The following is a 23,956-nucleotide window of genomic DNA, read 5'->3' as shown; positions in this document are numbered from 1 at the left end:
TTACATTTTCCCTTGGGGAAAAAAAAAATAATCATGTGGTCTATTTTTGTTGCATTTCCTTTCTGTGAGGTTCTCAGCTGCAACCCTTGGAACAGCTGCAAATACTCTGTATACCTTAGAGAAACAGGCCAAGCTAGTAGGGAAGTGGAAGGGCCATCTCCTGGTACATGCAGTGTGGGAGGAAAGGCTGAGCTGCACTCTGCGAGTAACAACTCTGTCAGTGTTCACTGTGCCTTCTGTAGCCACCCACATGCAGAAGACATACAACCTGAAGAGCTGAGGCTCTGGGAACTGGTACCTAACCAGTGTCAGGCATAACTTTTTTAACACTAGCTGTTTGCAGCAATAGCGAGGGTGAGACCATTCTTTTTTGATAACTCTGTGTAGTCTATAGGCCAAATCATGTAGCACTCTACTGCCTGTCTGAAGTCAGTGCAGCTGCACCAGCCCATACTAACTGGGCAGCAGCCTGTGTTTTTCAAGAATTTCACTAGGCAGCTCTCTTCTGTCTTTGAAGGAAAATCCTTTCTACTTGAAGCAACTGTGCTTCAGTAGCACCAGGCTTATTTTTGTGGAAGTCAGTGGGACCACACTGGTTTATACTAGGTGGAAGGTTTGCTTGAAACACTGATTTTTCTGTTAGTCATCTATGTCCTCAGGATTTACGTCCTTCTGTGCATCCAGTCTGTGTAAATGGAGAAGCATGTTCCTTTCCTAACCCATGATCTTACGATGCATTTATGACAATAAACGTTTTTTTTTCTTCTGATGCTTTATTTCCTCTTCTTAATGAGCAATTCATGTGAAAGTGTATTTTGTGAAAGCAGTGTTACTTTCTAACAAAAGTGAAAGGAACTTTTTGGGGGCAACAGAACAGCTGGCTAGAACCAATGTAGATAACTATATTATAGGACTTCAGCAAATTTGCAAATGTTCAGTTTATTTCTCAAGATTGTGAGATTGGGAATGGGGGAATAGTGACCACCAACCACTGAAACAGACTTCAGGGGGAACTGGAGAGTGCAATGCCTTGCAAGGAGCCCTTGCAACATAGCAGAGGGAGGCATCTCATTGCATGTAGGATCTCCAGTGTTTTATCTCTGTGCTATCAAATACAGACTATTCAATTAGACTTCTATTTCTCTAGTTCTAGGGCTAAAATAATCCTTAGGGATTTTTTTTTTTTTTTAATGTCTGTTCTGTAGGAGCTGACTGTGGGCCCGTGTGCTATCTGGAGCCCCCTTGGCAAGTGAGTTACCAGTGTGCATCTCCTAGCCTCTGTGTTTAGGGGTTGAACTGGGTGAGGGAGAGAAGGAAAGTGCACCTGTAATATGTGGGTGTTGTAACCTAAGGGCAGCTCCTGGGCAGAAAAGGCTCTGAGGCTGCTTGTGTTTATGGTTGGTTGGGGTGCAGGAAGCCAGACCACAGCAGGACTAAGATGCTGTAGGAGTGTTTTTTTGCTGTCGTTGCTGGGTCTGTGGTGCATTGCTCTAACTACTCTACCCCGTGCTGTTAAGGATAGAGCAGAAGGCTGCAATCGGAAAGGAAAAGGCAAAATATTTATTGTGGGTTGATACATTTCTGCCGACCTGGAACATTTCTGGATTCAAACTCAAGAAGTGAGTTTGTTTAATTGTGCCCCCTTCTGGGGAGCACTTTATATGGTTTTGGATCAAGAACAATATTGGCTTCATTCCACTCAGAATCCTTCTGGTAGACCCAAGGGTGCTGAACCAGGGGTTCTCAGAGAAATGAGAGTTGCTGCTCAAGGGAAATACTGCTACAGATAAAATACTCAGCTCCACAAATACTTCCTGAGCCTACTACGCTCTGTTCCCTCTGAACCAGAGCACTCATATTCTATTTCTGGGAAAGAGTTTTTTGATAATGGGATTCATCGCCTCAGCCTCGTAGTGGAGAAGAAACAGAAAGATTGGCCATCTCACTCAGTTCTGTGTACTCCCCCTCAGTAAACCTTTCTGTGCCCTTTTCAGGCTATCAATAATCTTTCTTTCATTGCACTGCATGATGTATTCCACTTACAGCCAGTGTTCACATCTTCAGTGGGTCTCCGTATCTTATGAATAAATTTAATTCAGATGGGCTGTAGATCAAAGCCAGAGTCATTTGCAAAAGGATATTTTTATCAAGAAAAGTTAATTCTTTAACTCATAAATAAGGGAGATATTTTGGATCATGTAATGCTACAGAAATGAAATTATTTCTATGAGAAAAATATAAAACTAAAAATAAGTGAAAGTTAAAATGGTCAGGCTATAGGAGTAGAGGATGGGGAGACAGAAAAGTAGGAGGGTATCTCATTGGTATTTGTATTTTGAATAGAACAAAGGCATAAACAACTATGTACAGAGTTGCTTCCTTCCTGCATTTGCTCCCTTCAAACCCTCCAGTGTGGCTTAACATTAGCAGTTAATACGCAGTGGCTTCTGGTTGCTTGAGCTAAGTAAGCATTTACAAGTTTTAAAAAAATTAAATTCAGCACTGAGACTGAGAGACAGCAATGTGTGATGGTACATACAGCTTGCCTGTTACTTCCATAAGCAACCACGTTTGTACCCAATATTTAGCTTTGTAAAATGAGCTGCATGACGAAAGAGACCTGTTTAAGCCTTAATCCAAAAAATGCTTTAAAGACATATTCTTAGCTAAAAGTTTGTTTTGCTGAATTGGGTTCCAAATTATCCCAGCTTTTTGTGAAACATGACTAAGTGACAGCAAAGGCAAAACTTGTGGCTCTCAAAGTGGGGGGGAAGCCCAAATGTGTGTTAGTTTTAAAATCATAGTACATGGCAGATACTTGATTTTTCTTCAAAATCTGCAAAGGCAGGGTGAGGAATCAAATTCCCATTTATACCTTTTTCAAATTCTCTTTTAAGCAGGACATTAAACTGTCCTTAAAATTGGCTCCCTGAAAAATACACCTAAGAGCTACTTGAAAATGAAATACTTATGCTTGATCCAAAGTCTGTGGATATTTTTTATTAATTTTTAAAATTATATTTAGAGGGCTTTGAGTCAGGACTCTGAGTGGACTCAGAGTTACTCTACTGCCTAGTAAAGAACAATGAGAGCCTCTGAATGCAGAACTTGTTTAAAAAGTAGAGTATCTGTTTCAGAAAAAATAATTCTAGCTAGGAAATTATATAGGATAATGAGCAGTCTGTGTCCTATTACCAGGAGATGATGTTTTTTAAGTGGAAAGAGGGGGCAAAATTGAACAAATTCTTCACCACATGACTTGATCACACCCTTACCTGCCATCCAGAATTGCTTGTGTAACTCTTGATAAGTAGTCTGTATCAAAGTATTGGTATTTTCTAAAACTTTTGATGTCAAGTAATCCTCTAGATTTGTTCTCTGTTGAAATGGCCAACAGAAAAGTCAGTGGATGCAATGTGACACTTAAGTTCTAACTGGTGGAGAGATGTAGTTACTTAAACATAGAAGTCTTCAGTGCTATACACTATAGGTGATGACCTAAAACATCTCCATGGCTAGCAGACATGATGTGAGACAGGCAGGAGACCAGTGTATTTCTGGGCCAGGAGCTGGAGCTCTGTGGGACACCCTAGGATGTCTCTGGCCTGTGCCTGAGAAATGGACTCAAGCCCCTGATGACTTACACAAGTTTTGTGGTGCTCTGCTTCTGCTGTTTTCTTCCACCTTCAAGGACGTACTTCTGTGCTCTGAATTTCATGAAGTTCAGTAAGTGTTGGTGGAAACAGTCCTCTGGTCTGTAGTTCAAACTTCTGCTTGAACCAACACTAGATGAAGTCAGCTGTGGCTGGACTCTTGGTAGAATTTTTTTTTTCATACTATCTAGCTTGAGTTTCCTAATTTGGAACTATTGCTCCCTTTATATCTTTACCAAGAAGAATTTGGCTCTGTTATCTTCACAGTTACTTGAAGGGAAGTTAATGTTTTTAGATAGCTTAGCTGAGGCTTAGCTGCTTTTTTTACCGGGCCCAACAATCCAAGTTACCTTAACCTGTCTTCATGAGGAGCCTGTCTTGTTTGCCCTGTGTTGTCTGGCCCTGTGAGAACATACACCACCACCATTGTCAAAGGGCTCAGTATCTTGCCTAACAGAGCTTGTTAGTGCCTCTGACTTGTCACTTTCTTTGGCTAAACCTTAGCCAGTTATAAGTTGCAATATTCTGGTATTTCTCTCCTGACACAATTTTAGAACATAGCTTGAGTTATGGGTAAGTGTTGTGGTATTTGTCTGGAATACCATTGAGTTTTGCCAGTTGCTACTAACTAGTAGTTGCTTGTGTACTCTTCAAAATGTGTTTACAGATCTTCACTGTGAGCTAGTGCTGCAGTTATTTCACATAAGAAAACCAGGCCAAAGCCCACCTAATTTTTTACAGGATTTCTACTTCTTAATGGTTTCTTGATAAATATGATGTTAGGTGATTATTTGTGTGACGTGCCAGCCATGTGGTGTGTTTTGTTTCCCTCCATGTCATCAAATGATCATATTCCTATTCTGATTTTCTTACTGTGTGGCAGATCTCTAGCCATTCAGTGATTTAATTCTTATTGCTAGATCTTCTCATCCTGTTTCTGCAGTGTGTAAAGACCTTGTTTATTAAGGCCTTTAGAATCACTGGTATATTTTGGCCTTGGTGCAAATGGGTCGAGTGTGTGTTGCTCTATCTCCACAGGTTTCTGCTTCCACTAGAAGGTGTGAGGAACTGCAGTTCCTTATTAGAAGAGATTGTCCTGGTTTTGGCAGGGATAGAGTTAATTTTCCTCTCAGTAGCTGGTGTGTTTTGGATTTTGTGTGTGAAGAATGTTGATAAAACACCCTGATCATATGAGTTGTTGCGAATGAGACCAAGGACACTGTCCTGCTTTACAAGTCTCGTTAATGTGCAGATGCAGGAAGCTGGGAGAAAGACAGACAGAATAATTGACCTAAACTGACCAAAGAGAGTATTCCATGCCATAAACGTCATGCTCAGTATATAAGTGGGGGCCGGCCAGTGTGGGTATCTGCCTTCCTGGCATCCATCTTTCCCCCTTATTTGCTGGCATCATTCCTTCTACCTTGCTGGCTCCCTTTTGCTCCTTTGCTTGCCGCTCGGTTTCGTTTCCGTGATCACTGCTCGGGATGGGCTGTATTGGTCATTGGGACATTGGGTGGTGAGAAAACATACATTGTTCACTTTGTATATTTTAATATCCTTATATTCTGTTATTATTGTAGTTTTCACTTGTTATTTTAGTAAATTGTCTTCATCTCAACCCACGAGTTCTTCCTTCCTTCCCAATTCTCTCCCCCATCCTGCTGGGGAGGGGGAAGGTGAGTGAGAAACTGTGTGGTGATTCGGGCTAAACCATCACAGTCTTATTGGTGCCCAGCATAGGGCTCAAAGGGTTGAGGTAATGACAGATCTGACTAGAGTTTGTTAAAGTTGTTACAAGTGCTCATTATTTTATTTGAGTCCCTGGACACAATGTTGTACTACCTGTTCGCAGGGTTGTGTTATGTCTATCCCTAAGTTGCATCACATATTTCCTTTGGTGCTGTTTATCATTTCTTGGAAATGGATGAGAATTCTCATTTTGTTGTACTGGGCATTACTGGCTTATGATATGGTAACATCACTGGTCATGAAATCAGTCTGGTCCTTGTTTTTGGCATTGCTGGCAACTCCGTACTTTGGACGCCATTTTGTAAGAATTATTAATAATTGCACATTTTTCTTTTTCTTCCTGGAGAACCAATCTATGACTTCAAGACTGTGATGGTAATGTGGTCTCTCCTACCTTTTCTTATTCTAAGAGTGTTTCTTTCCTGCCACTCTTGTGAGAAAAGGGTGTTTTGAGCATGGAAAGCTTCTGTGCCGTGCCAGCCCTGTTACTGTCACACTCGCCCCACAGCAGAGGCACTCTACTAGCAACCAGACCTGATGCCAGGAGCCTGCATGTTCAGATCTGAAGCTGTTTGGGGAAACTAGTCTGCAAGAAGAAATTGAAGATGGGGCAGCAAATTATTTAGAGCCAAGTAGGTTCTGGAGAGTAACAAGGATGTTCTGTCTCCTGTGAAAGGCATGGTCTTGTGGGATCTTCAGCCTTCATTAGTTACTTGCTGATTCTCAGGTAGTCTAGCAAACAATCTGCTCTATTGTATGTTCTGCTACTAGTTCTGGCTTAGTGTTCCTTGGCACTCATTAAGTACTTGCAGCGCACTAAACCAGAGATGTATGCCTTTTACATACACTAAAGCTACTGGTGTCAGACAAAAATGGTTGTTTCCATGCAAAATCCGAGTAGAGGTATCAATATGCTATCATGCATAACTTATTTAAGAAGGCAGATTTCCCTGCTGATTATTTTTCCGAGTGAAGTAGTACAAGCTCTGTTATTTAGTATACTTAGACCAGACAAATCTATACATTTTCAGTAAGGAACAGTGTGCTAGAGGTAGATAGAGCATTGATATTTTTTATTATTATTGTTGTTTTTAAAAATATTTTTATTTTTGTTTTTTAATAGCTCAGATCACTCAGCCTTTGAAACCTCCATTTTTCTTTCACAAATGTACCCTTTGAAACCTAATCTCAAAGGAGATGCCACAAAGGTGATACTAGAGTGGAAATTCTATGTAGTAAGTTCATCTTTAAATCAGAGCTTCTGGAGAGACCGTGGTTTGATTTAACAAGGTCCTTTCCCTCCTGTTCTGTTCTTAATTAGACATACCTAAAGAGCATCATATTTCATGAAGAATTACAATTTTTTTTTTTTTTGAATGCTTGTGTATGGGGTTGTCATAAACCTACCGGCTAACCAGCTCTGCCTGAAATCAGAGCTCCCTGGGCTAATGGTCACTTTTGAGTAAGACAGTTCCTGTCCTAGAGATCTGATGGTTGAAGTGAAAAATACCCAGCCAAATCAGAGGAAGGAAAAGTGAAGCAAAATATAATGGGACCTGAATCTTTTGCCTACCTGTCCAGCCCTCTGATCCAACAGTACACAGTTAGGATCCTGCTACGTAAGGGAATTGTTTCTTTCTTTCTGCAAGTAGGCAGTTTTGAGTCTTGAGTTCAGGGCCTCCTCATTAAACAAAGGATAATTTAAAATCTTTAATTTCCTAAAGCTTTTCAATGAATGCTGGAGGGCACAATGATAGTGCCAGTTTCTTGGAACTGCTTTCTCATTACCCAGAAGTCCTAGTCAAGCATGCATTGTCTGTAAACTATGTTATTGTTAACAATGTCTGTAAGAGTAACTTCATAATGGCGCAAGTCTTGCAATAACAATACAGAGTTCAGATGTGCCTGAAAGGAAATAGGGGAGAAATTACTGACTCCAAAGCAAACAGGCTTGCTTGTGCACTTCGCATCCATCTGATTTCATTGTTGTGCCACCCTTACTTAGAGTAGGGCACGTTGACAAGGGAATAGGTCTGGGGAGGAAATGGATGGTCAGAATATGTCAAATGCCTACATAAATATATGAATGGAGTACAGAGGCTTAGACTATAGTCCCCATATTATAAAAATAACTTGAGCTTTCTCTTTGAAAGCACTGATTGAGACTGCGTAACGTGACCATGAGCACTGCTACAGCAAGTTCTGTGTAGTCATTCTCTAATTGTAGTTACTGGTGTGTGTTCGAGCAAACTAGACTGCTATAAATCATGTTTTGGAAACAGGTCCTTGTTAGGAAGATAAACATCTCTTTACGTGAGCTGAAGAGGTAAGTGGAAGCATACTTTGTGTGACTGCACTGAGGCTGATATTCAGCCTTGATATTTGGCCTTGCCAAACCTAAGCGCTATAAACAGTTGGAGCTCCAAGTGTCTATAATGCTGCTGCCACGCAGCTCAGCCCAGTGACCAGTGGAAAGCAGGGTGGGTGTTCTGTCAGCATGACCTGGGCTCTTCCTTGGGCTTGACATTCAGCACAGCTCCCATCATCTTTGTTCAAGGGTCATTAGGGCACTGTCCATGGTGAGTCAAAGCTGCAGGGTCACAGGAAAATCAGTTGCTGCTGCTAGTGCAATTTTCTTCTGTAAGCCCCTGGATGAGGGGACTTCTACTTGAGCCAGTCTGTAGCTCAGTAGCCCCAAGGAACAAGCTGACGTGGTAGGCCAGGAAGGAGAGCATTGGTCACTCCAGAGAGCACCACAGGTTTCTTGTCTGAGCTCCTCTGTAGTAGCTTGGAGACTGGGGTCCTGTGCTACCCTCTGCCTTAAGGGAGGCACTGGCACTTTGTCAGCAGTGAAGGTGGTCTTGCACAAGGCTGCACTCAGCAGCCTTCTTGCACCACGTGCTGGTCTCTAGCAGTGACTGGGAGCACCTTGGGGGACTTTGCCCCAGATGCGTGCTCATACAAAGCAGCTTGGGATGGGGAGAGGGGGTTGTTTCCCCCTCGGGTAAGAAAATGCTTCTGCTGTGACAAGTACTGCGAGTTATTTGGTTGTGCTGCAGCTCCACAAGGCACTCAGGTGCCCCATTGCCTGGATTAGACAGTAGAGGTAGATCTGTTCAGTTTTCTGGAATACTAACTGCTCCTTTTGGGGAACAGTAAAGCTTTCATGTACTAATTTGGAGTGTTTCACTCTTCTGTGAATCCATAGCATCCTAAGTAATACAGTAATGAAGAGTCTCCTCTAAAAAGCAGGTACATAGCAGATACTTAAAACCTCAACCTTGATAGTCCAAAGACCCAATCTATGGAAAACTGTCCTAAATTAGTAAGGTTGGCGCTTATTCTGTTCCAAGGCAAATTGTCAAATTTTTATCTTGGATCTAATGTGTGAGGGCAACTTGCATAAGGATATTGATTCTTGTTTCCATATAACCATGCATATGCACAGAATACTTTCAAAGGAATCAAATGGGAAAACTCAGAGCTGTCAGTTGTTAGCTCAGTATTTCTTGTAACTGATATGGAAGCAAGTTTAGCACACCTACCATGAAGTTAGTTTCTCCTACTTTCTCTTAAATTAAAGCTTATGCAAATAGCACTAGGTTTGAGGTAGGTAGACACTTGTCATTCTTGATAGAAAAAAACCAAAACAACTGGTCGTCATCTTAGCTGAATAGGAAACCAGTCAAAAGTACTGTTTGCTAGTGTCATTGTTTAGCTGGACACTGCCCGGGTTAGACTGCGGAGAAGCATGTGTGTCTATGTGTGGGAGCACCTCTTTGCTGCAGAAGAGGGGAAACTGATGTTACGGAACCACAGCTTGTTACCCGTCTGTAATGTAATGAGCGTGTCATACCCTCACGCCTCCGTCTTCAGTTAAAAGCACAGCTTTAACTTGCACTTCTCTCTGAACTTCTCTGTGTATCTGGAGGACTTTACTTCAAGCAATAGGCAAAGTCATAGGTAGTGCAGATGAGAACCTATTGCTTCATAATCTCAAGAGCAAATTCAAAGCTTATAATATTTGGTCTGGTGGCTGAGGAAATTTGTCAATGTATGATATATGAACACTTACAGAAATTTTTTGAAGTGGTGCAGTGTTGTGCTTATGAAATCTGAGAACTGGACTTGGCCCCAGGAGATTTGTTCCAGTTTCTGCCTCTCCACAGTTAAGTGGCACACAGCAGTGCATATCTTAGAGGACCAGTTCCTGGGTCAGCACTTCAGACTAAACCCAGCCTTTGCAGGGGCACTACTGGGAGACAGGGGCACTGGTCAGGTCAGTACTGAGAAGAGCAGCTTCCCTCCTAGTTGTATGATGGATGTTGGGCACAGCTGCGTCCTGCATGCAAGAGCAGGTAAAAAAACCACTGTTGGTTCCTTCATGCTCCGAGTTACAGCTTTGGCAGGGAAATTCTTGTACTGGCTCAGAAAGTGCCACACTGAAGTGCAACCTGTTGTACTAGTAGTAGTAAAGATGAGGGGCATCTTGTGACTTATGACACAAACAAGCTCTTTTAAAAGAAAATGAAATTTTAACAAGAACAGATAGACTGACACTCAGTTACTGGATTTCTACAAACTAGAGCATTCTGAATTATGCTACCTTTAGCAGTTTGTGGTTGCTCAGGCATAATACACTTTAAGTGGATGCCTCTGCTGGTCAGACACGGAGTCCTTGTACTTACCTAGAGGCCATATCTGCTCTTGCATTACACGCTTCCACTAAACAACTTACTCAACAAACCTACAAAAATGTGAAGATGTGCGGTTGTGCTTGTTGAGTTCTGAGCAATGAATCTCTGAACTAAATTAAGTGTGCAGCTTTATGATAATGTTTTTGTGACCTTATGCTTTCAATAGTACTGGTTTAAGCATCACTACTACTAAAATGTCTAGTTAATTTTTTTTTCTTCAAGCTTTCTGAGGGCACTTCAGCTCTACTATACTTCTGATGGATGATTCATCTTAAATTAATTTTTCAGCTGTTGTGGGTAGGAATCTGTAGTAAGGGCATTTGGAACAAAAAAGGGGGTTTTTGGTTTGTACAACATGACTTGCTGTTGTGCTGTGCTGGTTTTGTTCTTAACAGTAAGTACCCCAGGAAGATCACTCTTCCATATTTTGTGCTGTAATTGTGAAAGATTTCAAAAACTACTTAAAAGATTTTTTTTCTTTTAAAATCAAAAGCAGATATGCATCTATGCTTTGTATTCAAATACTACAAAAGGCTTAACTCCTGTTTCAGGACTGTCTGCTGTAATGATAGCCAAAAGTTGCAACTTCATGTGGAGTTTCAGACAAATCTTCCTACACTTAAATGACAGGAAAGAAAAGTGGATGATAGTGGATCCATTCATCATAGTGTTCCCTCACTCTATAGTTCTAAATAAGAAACATGCTTTGGGAGATATTAAGACAAAAATGTGTTTTATTCCCCTGTCTGGAGCTGGAGAAAGCAGAAAATATCAGTAGTTACTTGGTAACTGTGCCCTGCATGTGTTTAGTTTTCCCAGGCTGGGTTCACTAGAGTTAGTCTGGAAAAAAAAAAAGGGAAACTGAGTTTCATTCAGCAGCTCATTAAAATCAGGCCATATTATTTGGTTACTATGAGGCCTTCAATGTATTTTTTAAAAATAATTACATAATTTAAATAATTACATACATTTCATAATTGTATCATTCAGATTTTTGAACTGCAGAAGGCTTCCCTCAACTAGCTAATGAATACAGGTCTTGTTCAACTCTGTGAAGCCAGCAGATGGGACTGATGCAGGCCCAGCAGCCCTCCTTCTGTGTGTCTGCTCAGCCCTGGGTGCTGAGGCGCTGGTCCCACGCACCTATGAAAGCCTGTGTGCAACGCCCTCTCACAGACAGAACCTCGCTGTGAGATGGGACGCAGTTTCAGAGATTTTCAATAGAAGAAAACTCCAGTCACTTTCCACTTCTGTAAAAGTGGTGATATCTTGAACACAGAAACTAAATACAATGGAGAGAATAAATAGGGATTGAAAATTAAAAGCTACTCCATTCTATGTTCATGAAGTTTTTAATACTCATCTTGCTAAGATGCAGAACAAGGACTATTGAATTTCCATTCATTAGCAGCCAACAAGATATGAAGGAGTATTAACTTCAAACAAAAATTGATTTATAACATCAAGTTGAGCACTTAAAAAAATAATTACAAATCATTTTTAAAAGAAAGAGTAACAGTGGAAGCAATAATGAATACAAAACATGACTGATTAGGCTTAAAACATAACTTCAAGTATTCTATGGCATTTCCTCAGACATTTGTCTTAAATTTGTTTTAATACCCATCTTTGCATAGTAAAGAAAAATTGGTTAAACTCCAGTCTTAAGTAATCTGTTTCTTTTAACATGTACCTATACTGCTGTTAATTTGCCTAGCAGGCTTCTCTTCTAGGAGCACCAGATCAAATGGGTGAGATCATGCAGCAAACTGGAATGAGCTGTACAGTTACCACAGTTCCTTGTCCAGAGGGACAGATAATGGAGCAAATGTATAGTGGGTGGAATGGAGGCAGTGCTGACCAGGTCTTATCTTGACACTTTGTGATGAACAGATTAACGCTACATGGAAATGGACTTCCCAAAGCACAGCAAAGGCAGGATACAGAAAGTCAACACCTACCAAAACCAGTTTTTATTAATTGTCTACCACCACAGAAAGCCTGTACCTATGCTGAGCTGTGGTGTGACTCACATTGTGTAGACACAGGGCAGAAAGCAAATGTGTTTTTCCACATACACACAGTGGCTGATGAGTGGAGCATGAATTCAGTCAAGAAATCATAATTCCTATGAAACTGCTGGTGTAAATAAGTTACACATGTACAGAGTAGTTGGGGACCACGGTGGTCTGATTTAAAACATCACATCACACATTTACAGTGTTATTTGTGAAATGCTTCTCGCAGGTTTATTACACAGGTAGCTTATGTATATCCAGGTGATTCTGCTTATTTTGATTTTTGGTAACCACTAGTGTTTCTGTTGTGGGTTACACTTGCTTTGGAAGCAGAACCCTAACAGAGTTGAGGATTATGTTCCCAAGCAAAGTACTTTTAGAGGACAATAATACAGTTCCAAGTGTTTTTGGTTTGCCATAAAGTACTGTCAGTAACTTTGTTCTGCTTGAAGCAGGCAGGAATTTTTCAGAATAAGATTTATAATATATATAAATGTGACTACCTGTGTGCAGCACCTTTTAACTCCTAACATAGTAAGTGTTCATGTGATTATGTTAAAGCAGTTTAAAAACATTAAATAACAACTGTTAACCAAAACAATAGTTCTCCTGTGAGACTGTCAGATTGAACTTAATTGTAACAAGAAATATAATTGAAATGAGATTTTTGTAAGTCACAGGAAATTTGCAGCACTTTCTTAATGTTCTGGCTCTTAAAGCTAACTCAGGAAATGGGATTTCCACTGAACAAGGATGGAGTAAGCAGTGTAACTGAACTTCCATTGTTACTAATATCCAACCTTTACATTAAATCCAAAATTACAGAAGTTTTAAATTCTGATTAACAGATGCAGCAAAGAAATTTTTTGGTCACTTCACTTATATGAAGTGAATTACATAAGTTTTAAATCAAGATGAAAAGTAGAGCTCTATGCTTTAAGGGAGGCATCTTCACACCTTTCTCAGGTCAGATACACCCAGGCTGGCCTGGTTAGTAGGGGAACAGTACTGTTGCCCAGCACTTCTCTGCAATAATCTGTACACCAGGTGTATCTAAAAGTAATTACAACACACAGCCCCCTGAATTTACATGGGATTTTGCACGCTTTTTGATGATAACTAGCTGTCAGTAGCCAAGGGTCAAAGTATAAATTTTGTGTTATACTTCAACAAGTGAGATGCATCACAGAGATATGGGAGCGAGTTAGAAACATCAGTCACCTTTGCAAGCCGGTTTGGGTGGGTGGGCAGAGGACAAGAGAAGAACAACTTGTTCCAAGCTTTTAACATTTCGTGAGTATTTTAAGGCTTATTTAAGTTTTTATTTCACAGGGTCTAGACAGAACAAAAAGTAGCTATAGTTAATAAAAGCTCGGCACTTCTGTGATTAGTTTGAGAGGGTGTTGCTTATCTTACATTGTCTTACAGAAAATCTATGTAACAGCCCCCAAAAAAAGTAATCCAGACTTATAGTCAATACATAGGTATGCATTTATACATTTTAATTGTTTTTGGTTTCAAGCATACAAACTTTAGATCACATCTGTTTGGTGTCAGAACTCCCTGCATCTGCATGCTATTACCTGCCTTTTTTGAGCAAGCCCAGAACATCTGCTGTACAACATGCTACAGAAAAAAAAAAAGGGGGGAGCAAAAAACCCCAAACCAAACCCAACATCAAAAATAGATTTACATAAATAATAGAACCTTTTTATGGAAATCCTTTTCTCTCATATCTATATATTTATATATAATCTGTGAAAATGATACGTCAAAATCTTATTTCCATATTTACATTTTTTCCTTCTTGGAAGAATTGCAATCGCTTGTTAGCTTCCATACCCAACAGACTCCTGGCCCAGGAGACCAAAACAAGGTGGACAGTGAGCTCACAGAGCAGGGAACTCTGAAGTCCAGTGGCAGAATGCACTGTGGCTGGAAAAGCTATCAGAGTCTGGGATTGGATTCCCAGTTTGTCGGTTTGTATTTATTGGGCTGCAGATTCTGCTGAGGGTCAGCTTGGTAGCTTGGCTGTTTGTGTGTGAGCCATGCAGGTTACCCTTTCAAAATTAGCTCCTCATGCCACTGGAGTTTGGTAAGAAAAAGGAAGCCATGCGATCTCAAGTGAAGTTAGAGTGCCAGCAGGCTGGGAAGAAAAAAAAAAAAAATCTTCTGCTATTTTGTTGTTTTGGAACAGTTCTCTTATTGCACTTGGTCTGTGTGTCTCCTCCTTTGTTAGAGGAAAGAAAAAAAACCACCCGATGTTGAAACAGTTTGCTTGTAACACTTGTCAGTTAACGTTAACAATAGAAAGGTGAATGGAGGAAGTATTTCAAACTTATATCCAAAAAGGACAGTCTTCTACCAACCACCTCAAATCCTAACATCCCAACATTGTGTTTATAGTTACTGTTTCTCATGTTCTTCCTTACTGATTTAGTTTTCTGTGCAGCTACAGCAAAGACATCATACCCAAAAATCCAGTAGTGCAAGACGCAGCTTTTTGAATTGCATTTCTTCAGATAGGGCCTTGTTGACTTGGATCGAACCTTCGTTTTTTGACATTTCTTCCAGGTTGCATCAAAAGGAGATGAAAAGAGAAAAATGCAAGACATTAGTTAGATATAACAGGAACAAAGCCATTGCCAAGGTCATAGTCAAGTAAAAGGCTCACGCTGAGACAGTTTAACAAGTAACCTTTCCAAGGGGTAACAATTTAAATAATTTGTTTGCATGCTTTCTGCGGCATAGAATCAAGTACTGGTTTCTTTATTGTTCTGGTTTTGTTAGTGAGGGGGGGCCTAAGGTGGTAGCTTCTGTAGGAAACTGCTAGAAGTTGCTCCCCTTTGTTCAGTGGACTCGGCCGGGCCTAGGGTGGACTCGCTGCTGGCCAAGGCCAAGCCAATTGGTAGCAGAATGTCCCATGATAACGCCTCTGCGATAACGTATTTAAGTAGGGGAAAATAGGAAAAAAAGGAGGAGAAGATGTGAAGCAGCTGAGCGGGGGGCAGACAGGGGGAGGCGCGAGCCTCATGGGCCTTGCAGGCCTCACCCTCTGGCCTCCTGCCAGGCAGCCAACTGGGCCCAACAGAGGAGATGAGATGTGAATAAGATGTAAAAAGGATCCTGAGAGGCGTCTGCCAGCCTGTTGTGAGGAACAGCTGCAGACGCCAAGGTCAGTTCAGAAGGAGGGGGAGGAGTAATACGGCTTCTGGCCAAGATTCCTCTGCAACTCGTGGTGAAGACCATGGTGGAGCAGGTTGTCCCCCTGCAGCCCATGGAGGTGCAGAGATCCACCTGCAGCCCGTGGAGGACCCCACGCCAGAGCAGGTGGAGGCCTGAAGGAGGCTGTGGCCTGTGGAGGGCCCGCTGGGACAGCTGTTCTAGAGGGACTGCACCCTGTGGAAGAGATGACCCACGCTGGAGCAGTTTCACGAAGGACTGTGGCCCGTGGGAGGGACCCCACGCTGGAGCAGAGGAGGAATGTGAGGAGTTCTTTCCCCGACGATGATACAGCAGTGTAAAACAACGCGTGATGAACTGACCGCGACCCCCATTCCCTTCCCCGCCCCCCCCTCCATGCCACTCGGGAGGGGAAGGTGGTAGAGATAATGTTAAGCCCGGGAAGAGGGAGGGGTGGGGGGAGGTTATCTTGTTCCCTGTCTCATTCTCCTGCTAATTTTAGAAATAAATGAATAGTTTTCCCCAAGTCGAGTCTGTTTTGCCCGTGACGGTAACTTTAAGGATTTCTCCCCGTCCTTATCTCAAGCCTCGAGCTGTTTTCCTTATATCATCTCCCCCTATTCTCTCGGAGGGTGGGGGGAGTGAGAGAGAGACTGCGTAGTCTGGTCCTGATCGGGGCTGAACTACAACAGTTATGCAGTTTAAAGATCATGCTGGCAGAATTCAATTATTTCTGTAGTACTTCAAGTGGTGCTCTAAATTTGTAGAAACTTTCAGCCCACAGTAACATGTGTTCGCTAGGCCAAGAAAGCATGCCTGTATCTGAAAGGAATGAGTCAGAAGTGCCAGTACTGAAATACATGAGCACATGGAGACTTGAGAGCAAGTGCCCAGCTCTGCCTATACCAGAATTTAGTCTGTGTATTCCAGTGTGATGAAAAAGTGAGTGCCTCTGTGAGCTCTTACCACACTATTGACCGTAACTGCTGTGAATCTTAGTAAGGCACAAAATATAGCAAAGACATCCCATTCGAAGGAGACTGGACAGTTTTGTAAATCGTGTGATTAGAATCTAACGTTAACAGTGGACAGCAAGCTGGCTGGTGATATCCAGTCTCCTGCGATACTGATAGCAAGACATTAGGAAGCAACAACAAAAGTTGGGTGCAACCTCCCCGGTATCTGGCTTTATGTGGGGCATCAAGCAAGGGGCTCATGCATTTAGTTTTAACATTGGGCATACACACCACTACCGCCACCAAACTGACATGCAAGAGATACAGAACAGGAATTAATGAATTCCCTAAAGCTACGTACCAGCCCCAGGATTCTCTCTTTTCTGCAGCCCTGCTAATTACCACCACTGCTACAATATTTATAATTATACTATATACAAGTTTTGCCTGGTGGTTTAAGAGATTAATGGATGTATGCAAAGGCAACTTCTATTTGTAAAGACTGCCAGAGACTGGTAATTCTTGGGCATCCTTTGTTTGGTTGTGCTTTTTTTCTGTGGATACCAGTGCCTACATTTTTGCAAGGTGAATGTTTATCTTTCAGTCATTCCCCTCTAGAAGTATTGTACTGTGCTCCTTTTGAATTCAGCTGACATTACTTCAGTATCTCAATCCATCCTTCTCTGTACTACAGGTAAATCTGAGTGAGCAAATTAATTTTTCAGGCTAACTTGCAGAACTGCATGATAGGAAGTACGAATTTAACATAACTTGGTTAAACATCAGTTGAAACCTTCCCAGTGGGGAAAGAACATGTCTGCTTCTCTTCCCCCTCTGCCCCTCCTCCTTCAAATACTGTCTAGCATACCTGAATTCAAATACTACTGATGAGCAACTAATTAGTCACCTTAAACCAAATCATCAATGCATGTAAAAAATCCAGATGATGTCACTTGTCCTCTTACTCTAGGGAAAGTACCATATTCCAGTTTGCCTGAAGAGGACAAGTCATTAAAACATACACACACTAAATTACATCCAGTTACCTGAGTTTATTTTAATTAAAGAAATTGACTTTATAAGTCTTAGAACAAGGTGCAGAGGACAGATGCTATTCTAGCTTCCCAGTACAACACTTGTAGCAAAAGTCTTTTGACTTTTGTCCTACCAAGTCTTTTCTAACTGATCTCCACCAGCATAGTATTCCAGTAACAGCCCTTCAGTTCTATGACAGCTCAGCACCCATGCCATGGAGCCACAGGCAAAGTCTACTGTGCCCTCACCTTGCATTCTGTGATCTGTCCAGGCCATATATTTCCTAGTTTTATCCAGCAGAAATACACACTTCAAGGAATAAGATACTAACCAAACCACTGCCTTTCTTCACTTAGGATATTCTGCTAGCAGTACTGCCTGAGAAAGAAATATGTGAAGAACTAAAACAACATTTAACATATGAGCCTGAAATAGTCTCTGAAATACAGACCATCAGATACAGCGTCAACAAGGGAACATAGTACGCACGTGCAAAGCATTAACAAGAGCCTGCCACATCTCTCTGCTGTGACCGCAGCACTTCACAGGTAGGCAGTCAAATCCCTGTAGGATCTATTCTGATTCTGCAGCCTGCTTTAACAACTTCATCCTGAACTACGCCCTGTTTCAATACTAAAATGAAGACAGTAGTCTTACTTAAATTGGCAAATAGAACAAGTCTCTCTCTTCCCCAAGAAAACTACAATAAAATGAAAAGAAACTATAGGTGAGTATTAGGTCCTGGATGTTTGCACCTCTTTAGAGCTATGTATTACAATAGTACAAGGTTCCTTTCAAGACATTTCAGTAAAACAATAAGGCAGGGGGCAGAAGTCCTCTATGGAAGGACACATAGGAGAATGATGCTGTTTCCCAATTCTTTGTTGTTTTATGTGAAAGATCTCAGAACATTAACAATTTTTTGCATTTAATGTTTTAATGCCTCCTTAAATAACGAGGGTCAGCCTTTCAGTCTGTAATCCAACCAGAAAAAGTGTCTCTAACAAAAACAAAGTAAGTTATAGGTGATTCTGAATTATAAAAAGCACACCATGCTCCAGCACATCACTAAAGAGGCCATGGTCATCTTTACAAATGAAAAAAAAAAATCAGAAAAGAAAACTAGTTTCAAAGAAGGCTGGATGTATATAAGAAATACCTTTCTGCAATCCTCTGCATATTTTTTTTTTTTTTTTTCAACAAATTAGGAATGTGGTTACATGGTATATTACTAGCAAATCTGTGCTTTTGTCTATGATCACATAAATACAAAGCTTTACTTAAATATTTAAAGATTTATCCAAAACCAGTATTTTAACCACTTCAAATAGTTATTGTTTTCATAGGCATTCCTAAAGCATGGTTCAAATGCTGAAGAAGAAATTAAATATATGACCTTTTGCTACAAAACTGATTCAAATTAACAAAATGAGGGACTAAAATTAGCAGCTTAAAATAAGACATTGACCTGACATTTATTCTAGTAGTCTGGGGAAAAGTGAGAAAATAGTATCTTACATTTGATTCTAATGCTGATGTTTGTGTAGTGATGTCTGTATTTAAGTCATGACATGTACTTCACAGAAATGCTGGTAAGGGACTGAAACCTCCTTCCTCACAAAGTTCCCACTAGCATTCCACCGCTTTATCTTGTGGAAACTTTTGGCATCTAAATGCATCTGCACAGACCAGTTAAAAACCTGGCATCTGTAAGGACTGGGTAAGTCACTGGTCCATCCATTAATCTTCCATGAAAGGGACAGAAAACCCTTCAGCTAAGAAACAATTGCTGGAAATAGAATTGTCCCTACAATCAACTCTTCTGTCAGCCACTTTTGCATTCTGGTATAATGAGAAGCAGCTTTTCATATGCACTTCCACATCACTTTTACTACCACTGCCTCTTAGCAGTGTTGCTTTATTACCCAAAATTACTTTAATAGTATTAAAGTCAGCAACAAAACCAATGGGCTTTTATTACTGCAGCAGCTTTGCAAAACCAAAGTGAATATACTAGGAAAATACTAGGAAAAAAAGTGAACATAGACCCCTGAAACTGCAACTGCAGCCAATGCACAAAAAACTACCCTAATGGTAACAACATCCTTCCTTAGCAGTCCTGGGTTGAACGCTGTATATTGAAATCTTGCACAGACTTGCTACATCAAAATGAACCACACATTTCACAAATGCTGTACTTCTGTACATTACCCAGCAGAGTTCAGGTAGAAATACGTAGGCCTCCCTTACTGCAGTCTAGACACCAACAGCTTTAAAAGTACTACACAGTGCTCAGCTGAAGTAAACTACTTCTTAACAAGGCTTCCACCTGCAGCCTTTAACTCCAAGCCACCTGAAATGTATACTGAGGCTCAATACCCCCTAAAATTGTCAGCTGATTTTTTTTCTTTCCTATTCTATCCACATATTAACTTGATTAGAAAAATTAACCTAGAATTCATTCTTGAAACTGGAAGTTGGGTTTTTTTTGTTTGTTTTTTTTAAATACTTTCTCCAAATTTGCATCAAACCTTCTATTACACTTCCCCTCCAACCCCCACCCCCACCACCTTGGTTCATGAACAAAGTTTGCTTAGTTGCAGCTTACGTTTGATATGGACTTGACAGCACAGTACCGTATGTTCATATGAATATCTGATAACCTGTGAAACAGAAATCACATCTCCCAGTTTGTAAAGCATTAGCTACCTTCTCTCATATTTGCAGAGACTAAATATATCACTTGCTTAAAAAGAAAAAATTAAAATCCTCTTGATCTGTCCCTCCAGATACATCTGAAGCAAAGTGTCAGAGGATCTACATGTGCTAGCCCTCTTTTCCATACAAGCTGAAAAGCGTTTTCAGTTCCCCTCTGACCCCCAGAAGAAGCATGCACTTCAAGCTGTGAGCTAGGCCAGGCCAGTGTATTTGAGGTTCTGCTACAGAATAAACATTTGTATCTTGCTCTCTTGAGAATAAGAGCTTCAACAGCTGTTTCCAGTACAGGTCCTCCAGAGGGATAACAAGTTTCTACATTTGGGCAAACAAGTGACACCAGGATGCAAAGCTGAACACTTGTGAGGTAGTTTGAGAGATGTGGAACACAAAGAAGAAATAAACAATCAAATATTGCCCATTTCAGACAGGGAGGGACTCTTCTAAAGCCCTGTGTTCATGTAAGTTCTTGAGCATAGGCATCCCCAGTGGGCAGCCAGACTGCTCGCACAGCTGCTTGCAGCGGATGCAAAAGAGTAAAGGTTGTTAACAGCATAAGACAGCTTAACAAGGTTCTGAGGAAGAAACTGCCTGAAGTTTTTATATTTTAATGACTTGTACTGTGTTTTCAACAAATTACTTTTTGCAATACAAACTATTATTTAGGGATGATTACTCTATGTCTGGAAAGTATATAAATTGCTAAGTAACAGACATATGTCTCTGATAGCAGAAAACTGGTTCAAAAGCATAATCTGACATTCATTTTTTCTAACAAAATCTAGCTTGGGTTAATTCCCATGGGAACTTGCAATATCAATGTTTCTAATATTATTGCTTTAAATGTGTATGCATTGCTGTTCTCGATAAATCAAAAATTTTAACAGAAATGTTAACTCAAGCCTTGCAGAAAATTTGGCTATACTTATTTAAAAAGCTAATTGCAGTGAAGTGTGGGGAGAAAAACCCCTCGATTCTGCAATTGAAATCTTTGTGTGGTTTATATGCTTCACTTAGGTTGAAAGACTACTATCCTATAATTCTGCATCTAGTAAGGTACTGTAGTAAAAACTGTAAGTGTTCTTGTTAATGCTATAGAATATGTCCAAATATTACCGAGTCTGATAAAAAAAAAAAAGCATTATTCTCAGACTAGGCTTTTACATAGAAGAAAGCTTTCAATCCATCAAATTAAAAGAATCCCAGTTCCTTCTTGTGTTCTCACCACATGCAAATCCATGTCTCTCACCGCACATTCTAAAGTACACACCTCATGTGAATTTCTGCCTTGGAACATAAGATTTTATGAAACAACATAAAAATGCATAAATACGAAATTATTTTTACGTTTTTATAAATATGGAAAATACAAATCTCAGCCATATGAGACACAATGCAAAAGAGAGAGGACTAAATTAAAACTATGTTGTTTAGAGCTCCCCTGTAGTAACTTATAAATACTGGAGGCTGACCTAGGGGTGGTACAAATAAGTGGATTTAGTTTATTTAACTAAAAAGCTGAAAAAAAAAATACATCCCCTCAAGGTAAGTCTATCAGCAGGAATTAAAAAGGCTTATGAAGATCATACACCTATGCTTAAAGTTGGATGTTTTGATACATTTTTATATTTAATCTTTTCTTACCAGAGCACATGAGGAGCACTGCCTCCCACAGCTGATGCATGCAGCTCTTGCCAGTGTCAAGGGGAAGTGCAGGGGTGTTACTGCCCTCACAACAAGCATTTAGAGAAAAATGAATGTGGCAGGTGCTGAGTCTCTCTCAAAACACTGACAGTGGCAGGCAGTGCAACAGGAAGTAATAATTGCATTGTCCAAAGTCTGTTTTCTGTTTCAGCAGAGCTGAAAGAGATTTAGAAATATTTTGCTCCTATTTGCATGTATAATTAGGGCCGCTGGACACTATGAAACAGACAGACATTTTCAGATGACATTTGAAAGTGAATTAACAGATATGACCTGATCACTATATTCTACTTTGATAGCCTTCTTAATCAATTAGGGAATAATTTTTTTTTCTTCTCAACTCAGACACAGAATATGAATATAGCCCATATTATTTAAATTATTATAAAAACCTGTTTGAGGAATTATGGCTTATCACAACTTAATCTTCACTCATGTTATTGAAAAGAAATAGCCACTTGAATACCATGAGAAATTACTTGTTCTTGTGCTTAACACTTCTATGATTTGTAAGGTTATAAATATTGATTCTAAATTTAGATCCTTTTTACCAAATATGGACCATGCACGTAGGTAGACTTGACAATACAAAATAAAGGCAAGAATTAAAAACCTTTGTCCAAGATTCTCTCTTGGCTTTAACTGTCACAAGCAGAATGACTAGTATGTTACTAGTCTTCAGAGTTATAAAACACATTGAACAAGCATTGGGTGAGAAATGTTTTCATCTTTCAGGAGACAGTTCAAGACTTCAAAATGTTCTCTCTAAACTTTTTTTTTTTAATTGTGAGTTTATAATTAAAAAAAAAATCAGTAACCACAAACAATAGTTAGCTCTGGTACTTCCAAGTCAACTGTGTCAACACATTTGTTAGCGAAAACTACTCAGCTACTGCCACCACTTACCAGTTACACATGAAGTCTTGAATTATAAAAAAGTTTATCAGTTTGAAAGTACTACTGCATGGAAAAAAAAAAAACAAACAGTCCTCAAGACATGTATCTTTCGGGGTTTTTAACCACTGTAGTAAACTTCTGAGAACAACACTACTAATTGGAGGTAAAAAAAACAACAACCTTGCTTCCTAAGTGTTAGGGTGAACTCATGAAAGCGAAATTCATTCTTTTATTGTTCTTCAACTTTGCACCCTGATGACATCTGTTAGTTTCAAATCCATTTCCTCCTCTCGTTCAGTGCATGTGCAATTCTCTCTCTTTAAACCAGCTTGGTATACTTCGGGTGAGCGGGGCGTTATCTTAGAAATCTTGTAGCAGGAACTCAAAATTTAGTGATGTAAGCAAGAAATAGAAATGCCATAGCCACTGAAGAGAAGACATGCGGCATCGCTTACTTAAAGCCCCATCCTGTCCCCCCAAGGACAATAGCTGCTACCAGGATGGCACCAGCGATGGAGCCTATTATAAGATTGGTGGCACTAGGACCTGTGATAAAGGATTAAGGTAAGATAGACATAAGAACCAACCACTTTATTCACATTAAGTGAAGCAACTGAAGGGTAGTCGTACAGTTCAAGGAATATAAACTGCATACAAGGTGACGTCTCTAGACAACTTCAGCAAGCCCAACTTACTTTTCACTAACAGTAAGAATGAACTTGGTCTCTGCATTGTGCTATGTTGACTTCTACTATAGACAGAAATCTAATGTTAGACAGTAAATTCCATTGTGACTTAGTCCATTGTCTAGAGAATGAACTGTCAACTAAGGACACTAAGATATTTGTGAATAATTCCTTAACTTAAAGGAAAAAGTATGAGTACTGTATGTTTTACAACTAAAGAAAATGAAAAGAAAAACCCCAAAACCAAGACTTTTTTCATAAGATATTCTGAAAGGTGGTAGATATTTTAATTTGAGCTGAGAGCATCTAGCAGCACTTTCTAATCAGAGTCCAGACTCCCTACAGTTACGTCAATGCTAAATTTACAAACAATTGTTTGACAAAAGCTAAGGATTACATAATAAGGACCAAAAGTTGAAATAAAAGCTGTGTTACAATTAAGCTTTCCAAACATCAAAGCATCTCTTCAGCATCCTCAAGAAGCTACTTAACAACAAAGCGGGGAAGGGTGGAGCAGGAAAAAAGAGCAACAAAAAGAAGCAGCACAAAATATGTTTGTGCAATTTTCTGAAGAGGGTAAGAGAACACCTAAATAAGATATTCATATTTGACCCTTAAGTGCTTTATTTACACAGGGTGGAGGAAAACTGACAATAGCCT

General features: G+C 40.1%; 2 protein-coding genes across 2 annotated transcripts in view; one reads left to right on the top strand and one right to left on the bottom strand.

Moving 5' to 3' along the window:
• DYTN (dystrotelin) overlaps positions 1–23,956 on the top strand; it is a 68,314-nt gene that overhangs the window by 31,615 nt on the left and 12,743 nt on the right. The window contains 1 exon segment of the mRNA XM_086750606.1: positions 17,651–17,842. Coding sequence (XP_086606732.1) covers positions 17,651–17,776 — 126 coding nt within the window. The 3' untranslated portion in view covers positions 17,777–17,842.
• Positions 23,062–23,956, bottom strand: part of ADAM23 (ADAM metallopeptidase domain 23) — a 73,220-nt gene continuing 72,325 nt past the window's right edge. Inside the window, exon 25 of the mRNA XM_086751019.1 lies at positions 23,062–23,156. Coding sequence (XP_086607145.1) covers positions 23,062–23,156 — 95 coding nt within the window. The remainder of the gene's footprint in view (positions 23,157–23,956) is intronic.

Source organism: Chlamydotis macqueenii, chromosome 6 (genome assembly GCF_036417535.1).
Source record: "Chlamydotis macqueenii isolate bChlMac1 chromosome 6, bChlMac1.mat, whole genome shotgun sequence".
In the NCBI taxonomy this organism is placed as follows: Eukaryota; Metazoa; Chordata; class Aves; order Otidiformes; family Otididae; genus Chlamydotis; species Chlamydotis macqueenii.
Note: the sequence above shows the minus strand (reverse complement) of the source record. Positions and strands in the feature narration are given on the sequence as shown.